We start from the raw sequence: 14,288 nt of genomic DNA, 5'->3' as shown, positions 1-14,288 counted from the left end.
AGCTAGTTTTGCACATTATGAATGTGAAGGCAGCCTACACAAGGGTCTTCTTTAGACAGAGAAACACACGCCATGGAGACATTGGAAATGCATTCAAAGAGACTCCAGAAAGCATTCTTGAATCTTAATTGAAGTAAGTGCTAGCCTCTTGCTAGTGGGCTAATCTTAATTTCCATCTAAGGTAGTGCTCACCGCTAACTTTTTAAATAATTATCGTACCAGTTCCTACAGTACGTCTGACCTCTGTTTGTCACTTTGGAAGGTAAATGTTTCCGTAGCAGCTATTCCAACTGACCTCTGACCTCTATTTGTCCCTGCCAGGTGTTCACAGGGATCTTTGCTGTGGAGATGTTTGCCAAGCTGGTTGCCATGGATCCCTACTACTACTTCCAGGAAGGGTGGAACTGCTTTGATGGCTTCATTGTGACCCTATCGTTAGTGGAGCTGGCATTGGCTGACGTGGAGGGGCTGTCCGTGCTCAGATCATTCCGATTGGTAATCTCTCTTTTAGCCCCGTCCTCCCCCCAAATGTACGTGTCTGTCAGTTGTGTACACAAATTACATCAATTCCACAGTGTACATTGATTCACGTGCTGAATGATTACATGGTGTTGCTCAACTACAGCACTGTCTGTTGTAGTGATACATTTACTTGTATGCAATACAACTTACTGTATATACTGCCTTACTAGTCTATGTACTGCTAGTTTTCATAATGACTGCTTCTGCTCTATCAATTATCATACCAATACCCCAAGAGCCATTTCCACAACCAGAACTATTGATCACTCAAACCCCAGCTGCTAATGAGTATTTTCCTCTCTCCCTTCTTCCATCATTCTCACATCCTCTCTTCCCCCCTCTCTCTCTCTCTCTTCCTCCCTCCCCTCTCCATCACTCTCTTCCATGCCCCTCTCCCTCAGCTAAGAGTGTTTAAACTGGCCAAGTCATGGCCCACACTCAACATGCTGATCAAGATCATCGGTAACTCTGTTGGCGCCCTGGGAAACCTGACCCTCGTCTTAGCGCTCATCGTCTTCATCTTTGCCGTGGTCGGCATGCAGCTGTTCGGCAAGAACTACAAAGACTGTGTGTGTAAGATCGCCCTGGACTGTAAGCTGCCCCGCTGGCACATGCACGACTTCTTCCACTCGTTCCTGATGGTGTTCCGGGTGCTGTGCGGGGAGTGGATCGAGACCATGTGGGACTGTATGGAGGTGGCCGGACAGGGCATGTGTCTCATCGTCTTCATGATGGTCATGGTCATCGGGAACTTGGTGGTAAGTGTCCCCAGAGTGTATCTTTGTATACAATACTAGCCTTCCTGATGGTCCTCAAATCCCAGTCGCCATAACTGAGGGCGGTGACCATAATCGCCGGCCCAAGAAACGTAACTCTCTGGGAGCAGTTTTCCGTCTTATGAACGGCAGGTTCGTTGCACTACACATACCAGGTCCCATGTGTACACACATCTCCGTTGGCCATACCACTTCCACCCTCACGTCTGACCCAGTGTGTGCCTGATTCTCCTCCCTACAGGTGTTGAACCTTTTCCTTGCCTTGCTGCTGTCCTCGTTCAGCGCAGACAACTTAGCCGCAACAGATGACGACGGAGAGATGAACAACCTTCAGATCTCCGTCATCCGCATCAAGAAGGGCATCGCCTGGTTCAAGATCAAGCTGGCAGAGTTGGTGCTCAGCTTGACCAAGAAGCCACCAGTGGAGGATGAACAGAAACCTTTAGACGACATGTACAACAAGAAACTGAACTGTATCGCCAACCACAGTGGTGTGGATATCAACCGCGACCTGGACTACACCAAGAATGGTAACGGCACCACTAGTGGTATAGGGAGCAGCGTCGGGAAGTACATGATCGACGAGGACCACATGTCCTTCATCCACAACCCGAACCTGACCGTGTGCGTTCCCATCGCGGTCGGAGAGTCCGACTTCGAGAACCTCAACACCGAGGACTTCAGTAGCGAGTCGGAGAACGAGAACAGCAAAGAGGTGAGTGAACAGAGAGTTAGTTAGCCAAATGCTTAATGCACATGTCGCCATGAGAACCTGGTACCTCAATATGGCTCTGATGAAAAGTAGCACATGGCCAGGAATAGGGTGCCATTTTAGACAAACCCATAGTTTGTCTCTTGATAATGATGTTGTTGTAATGTTGTGGTGATGTTGTGGTAATGACGCAGGAGGTCATTTGAAGATTATGTTGTAGTAACGTTGTGGTGTTTTTGCAGGGGGTAAGTAACGTTGTGGTTATGTTGTAATGTTGCAGCGATGCAGTAATGTTGCATGGGGGGGTAATGTTGTGGTCGCCAAATGGTGTGGTTATGTTGTGGTAATGTTGCATTAATGTTGTGGTACTGCTTTGGTAATGTTGCGGCAGTCTTATTGTAGTGTGCCGGTAATGTTGTATCAATGCTTTGGTAATGTTGAGGTAATCTTATTGTAATGTTGTGGTGATGTTGTAGTAATGCTGTAGTAATGCATCGCTCCATGGTTGCTGTTTTGTGGCCTCCTGGTGGTAAAGCACGGGTGTGGTCACCAGTTTAACATTAGTTTCCACTGCCCAAGGCTCTTATGTAACTCCATTACTCATATATATACACACACTCATATAGTAATGGCTACAGCCGTGGATGAAATGGATATCTGCTGACCTTTTTTTCTTAAAACGTCGCCGATACATTTAGCAGTATGGCTAGAGTGGAGGGTTATTTGATATTCCACCCCTGTAGGCTCCAGTACGTCTTAAATCTGTGGCATATCACAATGTTAGGAATTGCAGTTGGTTGCTGTGGCTTTGATAGTTACAGTTAAGCCTCATCATCTGTAGTTTCGCATTTTAAGGCAACTTGAATCGCTCATTGGAGGCTCTCGTTTAAAATCTAGCGCTCGCTAATGTAATGTAAAGTCCAGGTGAATCACAACCAGGTCATTGGTACTCTGCTAGTCATGGCATGTGTTTCCTCAAGGTCATTTAGAACACGGCGAGCATGACAGATCACACACTCAGCATGTGGACATGGGTAGACGCAACTCATTGTGTGTACGACCAGAATGTATCTTAGCCCCAGGACTATGTCTACATCATCGTCTTCTTCATCCTTTGATCTCTGTATCGTCATCTGTCTGTCTACCTATATGAAGCCTCAGGGAGGTAGCTATTTATACATCGAGACAGGAAGTGAGACCCGCTGCAATGCACGCAGCAGTATGTATGAATGGCTGTGAGAGAGGCTTCGCCGTTTGTCATGTCTCTCTCTCCCTCTCGTCTGTCTCTCTCTGTGTACCAATAACCCAGGATCCATTGCTGCCGACAGGGCTATTGATCAGTCAACCTGCTGCTGATGATGTGTGTCTCTCTGTCCCTTGTCCTGTCATTCTCACGTCCTCTTTGTGTGTTTTTGTGTCTGTGTGTCTCTCTGTCGCTCTCTCGCTCTGCGTCTGTCTGTATCTCTGTGCATATGTGTGTGTGTGTGTGTGTGTGCATCTCTGTCTGTGTGTGTAGCTGGACGACACCAGCTCATCGGAGGGGAGCACCATAGACATCAAGCCTGATGTGGAGGTGGAGGCGGTGGTGGTGGAGGCTGTGGAAGAGTACCTTGACCCAGAAAACTGTTGGACACCTGGTAGGACTGCACCTTGCTCTTCCTTGTCCCGCCCCTCTGTGCCCTGCCCCGCCCCTCCCTGCTCTGCCACTCTGAACCACTCCTTGCCCTCCCTGCCCTAAACCATACCCTGACACTCCCTTGTGCCCCTCCCTGCCCTGCTCCTCCCAGTTTGTAATTCATACATTATTTTCAATGTTTTAGTAACGGTATGATGTTGTGTGTTTGCTCCTATCCCCTTCTGTACAGAGTGTATTATCAAGTATCCATGCTGCGACGTGCCCATCACTCACGGGTGGGGAAAATATTGGTGGTTCCTGAGAAAGACATGCTATCTAATTGTGGAGCATAACTGGTTCGAAACCGTCATTATCTTTATGATCCTACTCAGTAGTGGGGCCCTGGTAAGTCACAGTGTGGAACGTTAACACACACACACAAAAAATGCATGTTTACACACACACACAGTGAGACAGAGAGGCTTTGGTCAAAAGGTGTGCGCTAGACAAAAGTGTAGGGTGCCATTTCGGACGCAGAAAGGAGGTCGAGTGTGAGTGGAGAAGGTTGGCTATTGAAGGGCTGTGTTTCTCTCTGCCTGGCTTTGAGGACATAGGACACAACATGGAGTGGTGCGGTCAGCAGGCCCAGTCACTGAAAAGGGTGGGAGGGAGGGGCCAAGCAGAAGCATCACAGGCAGTCACTGTACTAAGAAGGGTGGGGGGATGGGCCGGGCAGGAGCATCTCAGCCAGTCACTGTACTAAGAAGGGTGGGGGGATGGGCCGGGCAGGAGCATCTCAGCCAGTCACTGTACTAAGAAGGGTGGGGGTAGGGGCCAGGCAGGAGCATCTCAGCCAGTCACTATACTAAGAAGGGGGGATGGGCCAGGCAGGAGCATCTCAGCCAGTCACTGTACTAAGAAGGGTGGGGGGGATGGGCCGGGCAGGAGCATCTCAGCCAGTCACTGTACTAAGAAGGGTGGGGGTAGGGGCCGGGCAGGAGCATCTCAGCCAGTCACTGTACTAAGAAGGGTGGGGGTAGGGGCCAGGCAGGAGCATCTCAGCCAGTCACTGTACTAAGAAGGGTGGGGGTAGGGGCCAGGCAGGCACATCTCAGCCAGTCACTGTACTAAGAAGGGTAGGGGGGATGAGCCAGGCAGGAGCATCTCAGCCAGTCACTGTACTAAGAAGGGTAGGGGGGATGAGCCAGGCAGGAGCATCTCAGCCAGTCACTGTACTAAGAAGGGTAGGGGGGATGGGCCAGGCAGGAGCATCTCAGCAGTCACTGTACTAAGAAGGGTAGGGGATGAGCCAGGCAGGAGCATCTCAGCCAGTCACTGTACTAAGAAGGGTAGGGGGGATGGGCCAGGCAGGAGCATCTCAGCCAGTCACTGTACTAAGAAGGGTGGGGGGGATGGGCCAGGCAGGAGCATCTCAGCCAGTCACTGTACTAAGAAGGGTGGGGGTGATGGGCCAGGCAGGAGCATCTCAGCCAGTCACTGTACTAAGAAGGGTGGGGGTAGGGGCCAGGCAGGCACATCTCAGCCAGTCACTGTACTAAGAAGGGTAGGGGGGATGAGCCAGGCAGGAGCATCTCAGCCAGTCACTGTACTAAGAAGGGTAGGGGGGATGAGCCAGGCAGGAGCATCTCAGCCAGTCACTGTACTAAGAAGGGTAGGGGGGATGAGCCAGGCAGGAGCATCTCAGCCAGTCACTGTACTAAGAAGGGTAGGGGGGATGAGCCAGGCAGGAGCATCTCAGCCAGTCACTGTACTAAGAAGGGTAGGGGGTAGGGGCCAGGCAGGAGCATCTCAGCCAGTCACTGTACTAAGAAGGGTAGGGGGGATGGTCCAGGCAGGAGCATCTCAGCCAGTCACTGTACTAAGAAGGGTGGGGGGGATGGGCCAGGCAGGAGCATCTCAGCCAGTCACTGTACTAAGAAGGGTGGGGTGGGGGGGTGGGGGGGCAGGCAGGAGCATCTCAGCCTGTCACTGTTCTAAGGAGAGGGGGGGGACTGCCATTTGAGACACATATGGACTCTCTCTGTGATTAATGGACTGTACCATTTATCTGAGAGGGGATCTAATGGACTGTGTGATTTATCAGATAGGATAGGCGGGGGGAATCTATTTCTGGGGCCAAGGGAGCTATGTCCTCAGGCATGACGTCAAATCAGCAGGAATGGAATATTGCAATCAATACTACATTTTTCCTGGGAATTTTAAATGTTATTTTTTTGTCATGATTGAGCAACAGAACCGTTGCTGTGTACATTTTCATCACTTTTCATGTAAATAGTCTGTTGACTTTATTGTGTTTCTAATCCTCCGTGATTTGTTATATATTCATTGTTGTACTTATATGGCTGAGGCAAATGATAGGCTATGTATTTCAAATCTTTCAATATATTCATCAATCCCAGAGCATGTTCATTTTACCCACCAATTCAGCTGAAGATAACCGTGTATGTGCTCCCCCCCCAGGCTTTTGAGGATGTGTACATCCAGCAGAGGAAGACCATCAGGACCATCTTGGAATACGCCGACAGTGTGTTCACATACATATTTATCCTAGAGATGTTGCTCAAGTGGGTCGCCTACGGATTCCACAAGTACTTCACCAACGCCTGGTGCTGGCTCGACTTCTTTATTGTCGATGTAAGTAACATTTTCTGGTTCTTTACGGTAGATTTGGTAGCCATTTTGTATAGGCAGGATAGGAGGCTAGGACCTTAGAAATAGAATTGACTTGAATGGGGAGGCCCATTCTAGGAATTCTATTTCTATGGCAACCGCACTCTGTTGAAGCAACATACTATACTGTGTACATTCTAAAACACTGCCTGTCATGTAGAGTTACAGTGAAAAACACACATTGTTATGTAAAAATAGATATATTCCATATATTATATATAGGGCCTACGGCGTGCTTTCAGTCACACAGTACACTGTTAAAGTAGCTGTCCAGTGTTTCCAGATTTCTATGAAATATGATCTATAATTAATTACAATATGAGTGAAATAGTTTTCCTTCCAAATCTTTTTTATTAAGTATGTTTGAAAAGCTTTTTTTGTGTTTGAATAGTGTGGGCGTACACCAACAACAGAAATATTCTTTATGACAAATAAACAGCTGATTGGCCAGTTCAGCCAATGAGACGTCTCAGACAAAAACATTATGTCATAGTCTATGAGGAAATAGAAAACATTTTTTAAACGGTCTGTTTGTGACACAAGTTTGAGTTTTTTTTTCTCATACTCAAATCGAGATGTTAACAGATGATGTGTTTTTAAAAGTGAGATTTTCACTGGACAGTTACTTTAAGTTATCCCTCATAGAGGTATTCGGTACTGTGATTCCTAACGTAGGCTTCTGTCTAACAGGGTGTGGTGTGGTATGGTAGGGTTGGGAGGACAGATAGAGTAGTAAAACAAACAGCAACTTCATGTTATGCAATGGGTGAGAAGACATGATGATATTCACATATTAACAGAAAGTGTAGGATTCATCAATCTTACAATATCCAATATCCATATCCCAAGAGAACATGGAATTGTTTACGATACCATGAGTTAGTCCATCAATTTCAACTGAATCTATGTCTCTCACCACTTGCATCTCCATGAAGTAATTTCTCTCTCTCTCAGTTTACTTGGTTTCTTGTCAATCTGCAATGCTTGAATATGAACGGCAATTCTCTGTTTGTGAGTTTGGCTATTATGTGCCTTCGTGTGCGATGAAGCAAGGAATTGTGCGCTCTCTGTTTCCCCATCATGTGCAAATAGAAACCAATTCTATTGTTTTACGACATAACAGCGGTAAGAAAAATGATTCAAATTTGATGACAATGATATTGGAATGTGAATGCTGGTAGCTAAGCAGCAGTACAAATTGGAATCAATCAGCCAATCAATAACCAAGATTATTGATCAACATATTCAAGCAATGCTCAGCAACAACAGGGTATGCGTCCTCTACTGTCTTCTACCGTGTCTCTACTGTGTCCTCTGCTGTGTCTCTGACCTGTCTACAGTGTAATCTACTGTATGTCTAATGTACTGGATGTCTTTTATATCTCTGTGTTATTGGTCATTCTCTGCCCCTTCTGTGACACAACTCTTGACAGTCTTTGGAACAGTGGAATTTCTTTAATTCCGTTATTAAATTCTAAGTTGAATATATCATTCTAAATGAATCCAGGACCATTGAATTGATTAGTTATGGGAATGATAATTCACGGTTGGTTGCTTTAACAGTAATATATATATATATATATAACAGGCAGAGAAATTCCTTCAGACTTGAAAGTTGACGCCTCAGCAAGGGGCATTGAGTAATGTCATGGTGCCAAGATATGATCCAATCCCCTGACTGAACTGTGTCTGTGGTGTGGAAATCCTGCTTCGATGGTCAGATTTGGCCAATGACCTTGGTTATTACCTTGCCATTGGAAAGATGAAGAAGCTCTCTTCTGTGTGTTTTTGAATTCTTACCTCTGTCCTTGAACTAACCACCTCTCAACAGTCGCCGACACACTGTTTGTATGGTCCAGCCCAAGCCATCTCTGTCTGACAGGAGTTCTATCTGACCCCTAATGGTTGGAGGTTAGACATGATCAGTGGAGGCTGGTGAGGGGAGGACGGCTCATAGTAATAGCTGGAATGGAATGGTATCAAACACATTGATGGAATAACGTGTTTGATACCATTCCGTTCCAGCCATTACCGTGAGCCCGTCCTCCAATTTAAAGTGCCACCAGCCGCCACTGGAGATGATACAGTATGAGAATGTGACTGTTGACCCCATAGAGATCCTGTGATTCTCTATGTATTTCCGTGGTTGACCCATCTATTCTTAAACACCGAACAAACACTGCTGAGACGCACCGAAAAGACAAACGGCGAAAAGCAGCGGGTGGCCGTGCTCTGTTAGCGAACACCTGCTGGGTGTCAACGAACGGTGGTGATACAATATGTAGACTCGAAATGAACAGAAAATGACGCCCGCCCGCTGTTTTTATCCGTTGGTAGTCATGGTGTGTCTTGGCCTTTACGGTCACAGTATGCTTGACTTTACAATAGGCTGTATTGATTGGCATCAGCCATTGTCAGAGTTAAAGGCATGTTATACCGATCTCATTTTAGTACAGTTACTTTCTTTTCATGCCTTTTAAAATGACATTGTTACTCAGTAAATCCCTAAGGAATAATCAACTTGAATTAATTACAGTCTTTTTGCTAACTATTTTCAGTCGTTGTTAATGTCAAACATGTTCCAGATATGGTGCTGTTTTATGTACAGTAGTAACTGCGGTAGAATATAGTTAACACTAACCTAAAACGTACCGTAGTTTACAAAACAATCATGTAAAACACAAGACACCTTACCTTCAGTGTTGATTCTGGTAGAACAAATTCTACCTAAATCTAATTGAAGTCCTATATGTACCCCACAGAGTTAGTGACCCCTCTATGATCTGACTGACTCCAATGTAACCCACGACCCAGAGCCATTGATATACACTACAATATAGTTAGGTGGTGAGTTTGGTGCCACTATGGGGTTCTATCAGAACACTTCACCAAACTCTGTATATTGATGGCTCTACCACACCCCTCCATAACCCCTTCTTTACCCACAACCCTCGGCTTCAGCCCGAGCCAACAGGGTTGTGATGCACAGAGCTGCAGTGTGTTCATTGTTGCGGTGTGAACCAACACTTGGGAGGATGGCCGTACTGTACTACGGCCGTACAGTGGCCTATATTTCCCAAGATGCACTTGGGATGGTCGTATGGTATGGGGGCCGACAATTCCCTCCCAAGCTGTCAATGTTTGACAACAAAGTGTGACATACCCCCACCCCCTATCCCCCCTCCCTCCCTCTCTCGACCCAACCCCCACCTACCTCCCGTCCTCCTTAAAGTCTTACGCTTCCTCTTACCCCAGGAATGTTGTGAGTGACCTTTGACCTTGTGCTGAGGTGATGATGTAATGATGGTGGCAGCCAGTTGGTAAGTTTGGTCCTCCAGACTGGCAAACAAGCAGTCAGTCCCTCTTAAAATGCTGCTGTGCCTCACCGAGTCTAGGTCGTCCTGGGTAGTCCGTCTGTTTGTGGCCTGTCTGTGACTCTACTGTCTGTCATTGTCACTGTGATGTCTGTGGTTTGGTTTGGAGTTAACCATGTCTCTCTGTGGGCACCATCAGAAGGGGGACACCATCATTGCTTAAGTTTATACGAGCATGAATTACTCTCTGTGTGTGTGTGCGTGTTTATCTGTTCCACATACCTTTTGTGTTTTGATATATTTCTGTTGAGTTATATTTTCATTGGCCTCTCTGGTTCTTGATTTGTATTTTAGAAATGTGAAGAGCAAATGTGATACAGTAGAATTACTATGAGAAGACAGAATAACTTACTGGGCCCTTGCTTTGTTTAGCCATACATTACTTACCTCTATTTGGTCCAAAATTTGAAGAATAGATTTTTGATCAAATCAGGTGCTTTACAGTGTTGAGAAAACAGTCAGTTACAGTACACCACTATCTTAATAATACAGAACAGTATTTCTTTGGATGCCAACGTTTTTATGCAGGACTCCGTACTCTTCAATTATATAACCACAGTGCTGTAAGGTAGAATCTAGATCAAAACAAATCCTTCTAGTAAAAGCTAGTAGCCAGTCGAGTTTGGGGATGGAGTCGTTACGTAATAGCGGAATGAGGCTGGATCCATCCATCCATCCTTTTATTTTATAAGACATTTAGCCATTTTCATCATTGTTGTTTTTGTTCTGTTTGATTTTAGTTTCCGTTGTCTTTCTGTTTTTCTTTCTGTTTCTGTTCCACTGTTCCTCATTGGATCACAGCCCAGAGATGTGATTGGCCTTGCCTTGCAGAGCTCGACGCTGATTCGCTGAGGGCTGCCACACCCACACAGCAGGCCCCTTGATCTCTAAGGGGGAGGGGCACTCCAAGGGGTCAGGCTGAGGCTGAAGGTGACAAATACCCCAAATACTGTGACGGTAGAATAAAGGCAAAATCTTTATTTTATTTTTGTGTATCTGTTTAAAAGAAGCACAATGGAAATAAGTCAGTGACTTATCCTTGAAGTGTATTTAAAAAAAAAAGTTTAATAAATTCAATCAATTTAACATCGCCATGATCATACAGCTTGCTGGGTTATTATACAGCTATACTGATTATTAAATAATGGGAGGTCCTCAACTAAAAGAATCGAGCCACCTAGAATCTGATGGAATCGTGTGTAATACACAGGTCATACGGAATCCTGGATACTCAGGAGCCCTTGAACCACATAACCCAGAGATGACTCATCATGAGTCACGAGTCCAGTGGTGAGTTCCATGCCGATAGCTTCATCGCCGTCAACTGGAATGACCAGAGTGCCATTGTACATAGTATATCAGTTTTCATTGACTGTAGTACCGCCAATGGCCTTAAAATCTAAATAAAGATTTTGCCTTTGTTAGAATCCCCCCTCTATCTGTGACTGGTCTGGTCAGCTTTGGATGTTGTGTTCTTTGCAGTGAGTTTGACCAGTATGGTCTGGTTGGCTGGTTGGAGGTGCCTTCACATGTTTTTACTGTGCACCACTGTTTTCCCTTTGTTAAGGAACTGGTGCTCTCTCTCTTCCCAGTCTCAACACCTGAACAATGGCAGTGTGAGGAGATCGGGCCAAACTTTTTGTGTTTGCCGTTCTAAGAACTATTAGATGGACATCTGTAATGTTGAATCAATGAGATACTGAAGTACCATTTAGTCACGTCAGGGTGGGGGGTCAATTCTATTTTAATTCAGGAAGTAAACGGAAATGACTAATGATGAAAATTGACATTGGAATTTCAGTTTACTTCCTAAATTGACAGAAAAAGCCATTGCCACAACTGGCCTTGCTCTCCTCTCTTCACTATATGCCTACTGGTTCTGCTTTCCAGACTCATGGTACTCCGACCCCAATTATGTCTGAGATACAACAGGAGGTGGCTACTGTACAGGCCTACTGGTCACAGCAGCTCCCCTTCATCTTCTAATGACAGACATTGCCTCCTTGAGGTGAACTCATCATTCCTTAACACCCTTCCCTCGCTTCTATACAGTGCATACAGTATGTGCTGCTGCCTATTTATCACCAGACTCTCCTGTTAATGATGACTCTGCAAAAGCTCCCTTTCCACCGAGTGTCTAATCTGACGCTTGAATTTAGTACCAAGGTTACTAGTCCATTTCCATAGGCTAAAACAGAGCTTAGAGAGTCTGAGGCCCAGCTCTGGGCTAAGCACTTACTGAGCGGTCCAATGCATTATTATCTAGCTATATTACAAAACCTCTGAGATGGAAGCAAATCATTTGTTGACTGTCGGTATGTTGCCTTTCTATGAATGATAAATGTGAAGAATGATGACTAATCAATATTTAAATTTTCAAGCTTAGGGGAGTTGTTTGTGTTGATTACAGAAAAGTCACTCCTGTAAACTTTTATTTTTGGCTAGTGTTATCCCCCAAAATCATATTTGCAAGTACAAATAAAACCTGATTAACGCTCATGAATTTAAAACTGTACTGCAGCGCCAGCTGTGCCACCAAAGACTCTGGGTTCGCGCCCCGCTCTGTCGTAACCGGCCGTGACCGGGAGGTCCGTGGGGCGACGCACAATTGGCCTAGCGTCCTCCGGGTTAGGGAGAGTTTGGCCGGTAGGGATGTCCTTGTCTCATCGCGCACCAGCGTCTCCTGTGGCGAGCCGGTCGCAGTGCAAGCTAACCAAGGTCGCCAGGTGCACGGTGTTTCCTCCGACACATTGGTGCCACTGGCTTCCAGGTTGGATGCGCGCTGTGTTAAGAAGCAGTGCGGCTTGGTTGGGTTGTGTTTTGGAGGACGCATGACTTTCAACCTTCGTCTCCCCCGAGCCGTACGGGAGTTGTAGCGATGAGACAAGATATTAGCTACTAAACAATTGGATACCACGAAATTGGGGAGAAAAAGGGGTAAAATTCAAAAATATATTCGGGCCCCATGACTGAGTGGCAGCTGCGGTACTGTGTGTGTGAGAGTGGGGGAGCAAGGTGGAGCTATTTATTTATTTATATTTCACCTTTATTTAACCAGGTAGGTTAGTTGAGAACAAGTTCTCATTTGCAACTGCGACCTGGCCAAGATAAAGCGTAGCAATTCGACACATACAGCAACACAGAGTTACACATGGAATAAACAAAAAATACAGTCAATAATACAGAAGAACAAAAGAAAACAAAAATTCTATATACAGTGAGTGCAAATGAGGTAAGTCAAGAAAATAAATAGTCCATGGTGGCAAAGTAATTACAATATAGCAATTAAACACTGAAATGGTAGATCGGCAGAAGATAAATGTGCAAGTAGAGATACTGGGGTGCAAAGGAGCAAGATAAATAAATAAATAAATACAGTATGGGGATGAGGTAGGTAGGTAGATAGATGGGCTGTTTACAGATGGGCTATTTACAGGTGCAGTGATCTGTGAGCTGCTTTGACAGCTGGTGCTTAAAGTTAGTGAGGGAGATGTGAGTCTCCAGCTTCAGAGATTTTTGCAGTTTGTTCCGGTCATGGGCAGCAGAGAACTAGAAGGAAAGACGACCAAAGGAGGAATTGGCTTTGGGGGTAACCAGTGAGATATACCTGCTGGAGCGCGTGCTACGAGTGGGTGCTGCTATGGTGACCAGTGAGCTGAGATAAGGCGGGGCTTTACCAAGTAGAGACTTGTAGATAACCTGTAGCCAGTGGGTTTGGCGATGAGTATGAAGCGAGGGCCAACCAACGAGAGCGTACAGGTCGCAATGGTGGGTAGTGTTTGGTGACAAAACGGATGGCACTGTGATAGACTGCATCCAGTTTGTAGAGTGTTGGAGGCTATTTTATAGATGACATCATCGAAGTCGAGGATCGGTAGGATGGTCAGTTTTACGGGGGTATGTTTGGCAGCATGAGTGAAGGATGCTTTGTTGTGAAATAGGAAGCCATTTCGAGATTTAATTTTGGATTGGAGATGTTTGATGTGAGTCTGGAAGGAGAATTTACAGTCTAACCAGACACCTAGGTTTTTGTGGGTAGATGTGGGCAGCGATTGGTTGAAGAGCATGCATTTGGTTTTACTTGCATTTAAGAGCAGTTGGAGGCCACGGAAGGAGAGTTGTATGGCATTGAAGCTCACTTAGCCCTGACAAATCATTTCAGTACTTCACAAGTGCATAGCTTAGGGGTTGATTTGGTGTTGGGCCATTGTGTGTGAGAGTGGGGGAGAAGCACCCGTTTCTTTGAGTTTGTGTGTTGTTACCTGTTCCTGTGTGTAACTCTACTGTACTCAGTGTCTCTCCAGTGGTCCTTTAAGTGCCATCCAGTGCCAAATAACTAATGTGTCCAATCTCCCCTTAACCCTCTATCCCAACCCTTTACTACTGTCAGTGTGTAGTTAACTGTATGAATTGTATGTGGCTCCAATTTGATTCTAATGCTGTGTGAATATGATAAGGAGATTTTTGGCAAATCAAAATGACGTACATGTACATATTTACCTGTATTCTTTCTCTTAGGTTCCGTTAAGTTTGTCTGTCTTAAATTATATGGGATATTATGCCTCAGCCGAGCGCGACAGACATGGAGAGACAATGTT

At 45.7% G+C, this 14,288-nt stretch overlaps 1 protein-coding gene across 2 annotated transcripts in view; it reads left to right on the top strand.

Annotated features, from left to right (window-relative positions):
- The window catches only part of scn8aa (sodium channel, voltage gated, type VIII, alpha subunit a), a 91,249-nt gene that overhangs the window by 61,936 nt on the left and 15,025 nt on the right, over window positions 1-14,288 (top strand). For both annotated transcript variants that reach the window (XM_064957668.1, XM_064957669.1), the window contains exons 15-20: window positions 322-495; window positions 924-1,280; window positions 1,540-2,013; window positions 3,527-3,647; window positions 3,876-4,030; window positions 6,107-6,280. In XM_064957668.1, the coding sequence (XP_064813740.1) occupies window positions 322-495; window positions 924-1,280; window positions 1,540-2,013; window positions 3,527-3,647; window positions 3,876-4,030; window positions 6,107-6,280 (1,455 nt within the window). The remainder of the gene's footprint in view (window positions 1-321; window positions 496-923; window positions 1,281-1,539; window positions 2,014-3,526; window positions 3,648-3,875; window positions 4,031-6,106; window positions 6,281-14,288) is intronic.

Source organism: Oncorhynchus masou, chromosome 33 (genome assembly GCF_036934945.1).
Source record: "Oncorhynchus masou masou isolate Uvic2021 chromosome 33, UVic_Omas_1.1, whole genome shotgun sequence".
In the NCBI taxonomy this organism is placed as follows: Eukaryota; Metazoa; Chordata; class Actinopteri; order Salmoniformes; family Salmonidae; genus Oncorhynchus; species Oncorhynchus masou.
This window is presented reverse-complemented; position numbering and strand designations above follow the sequence as displayed.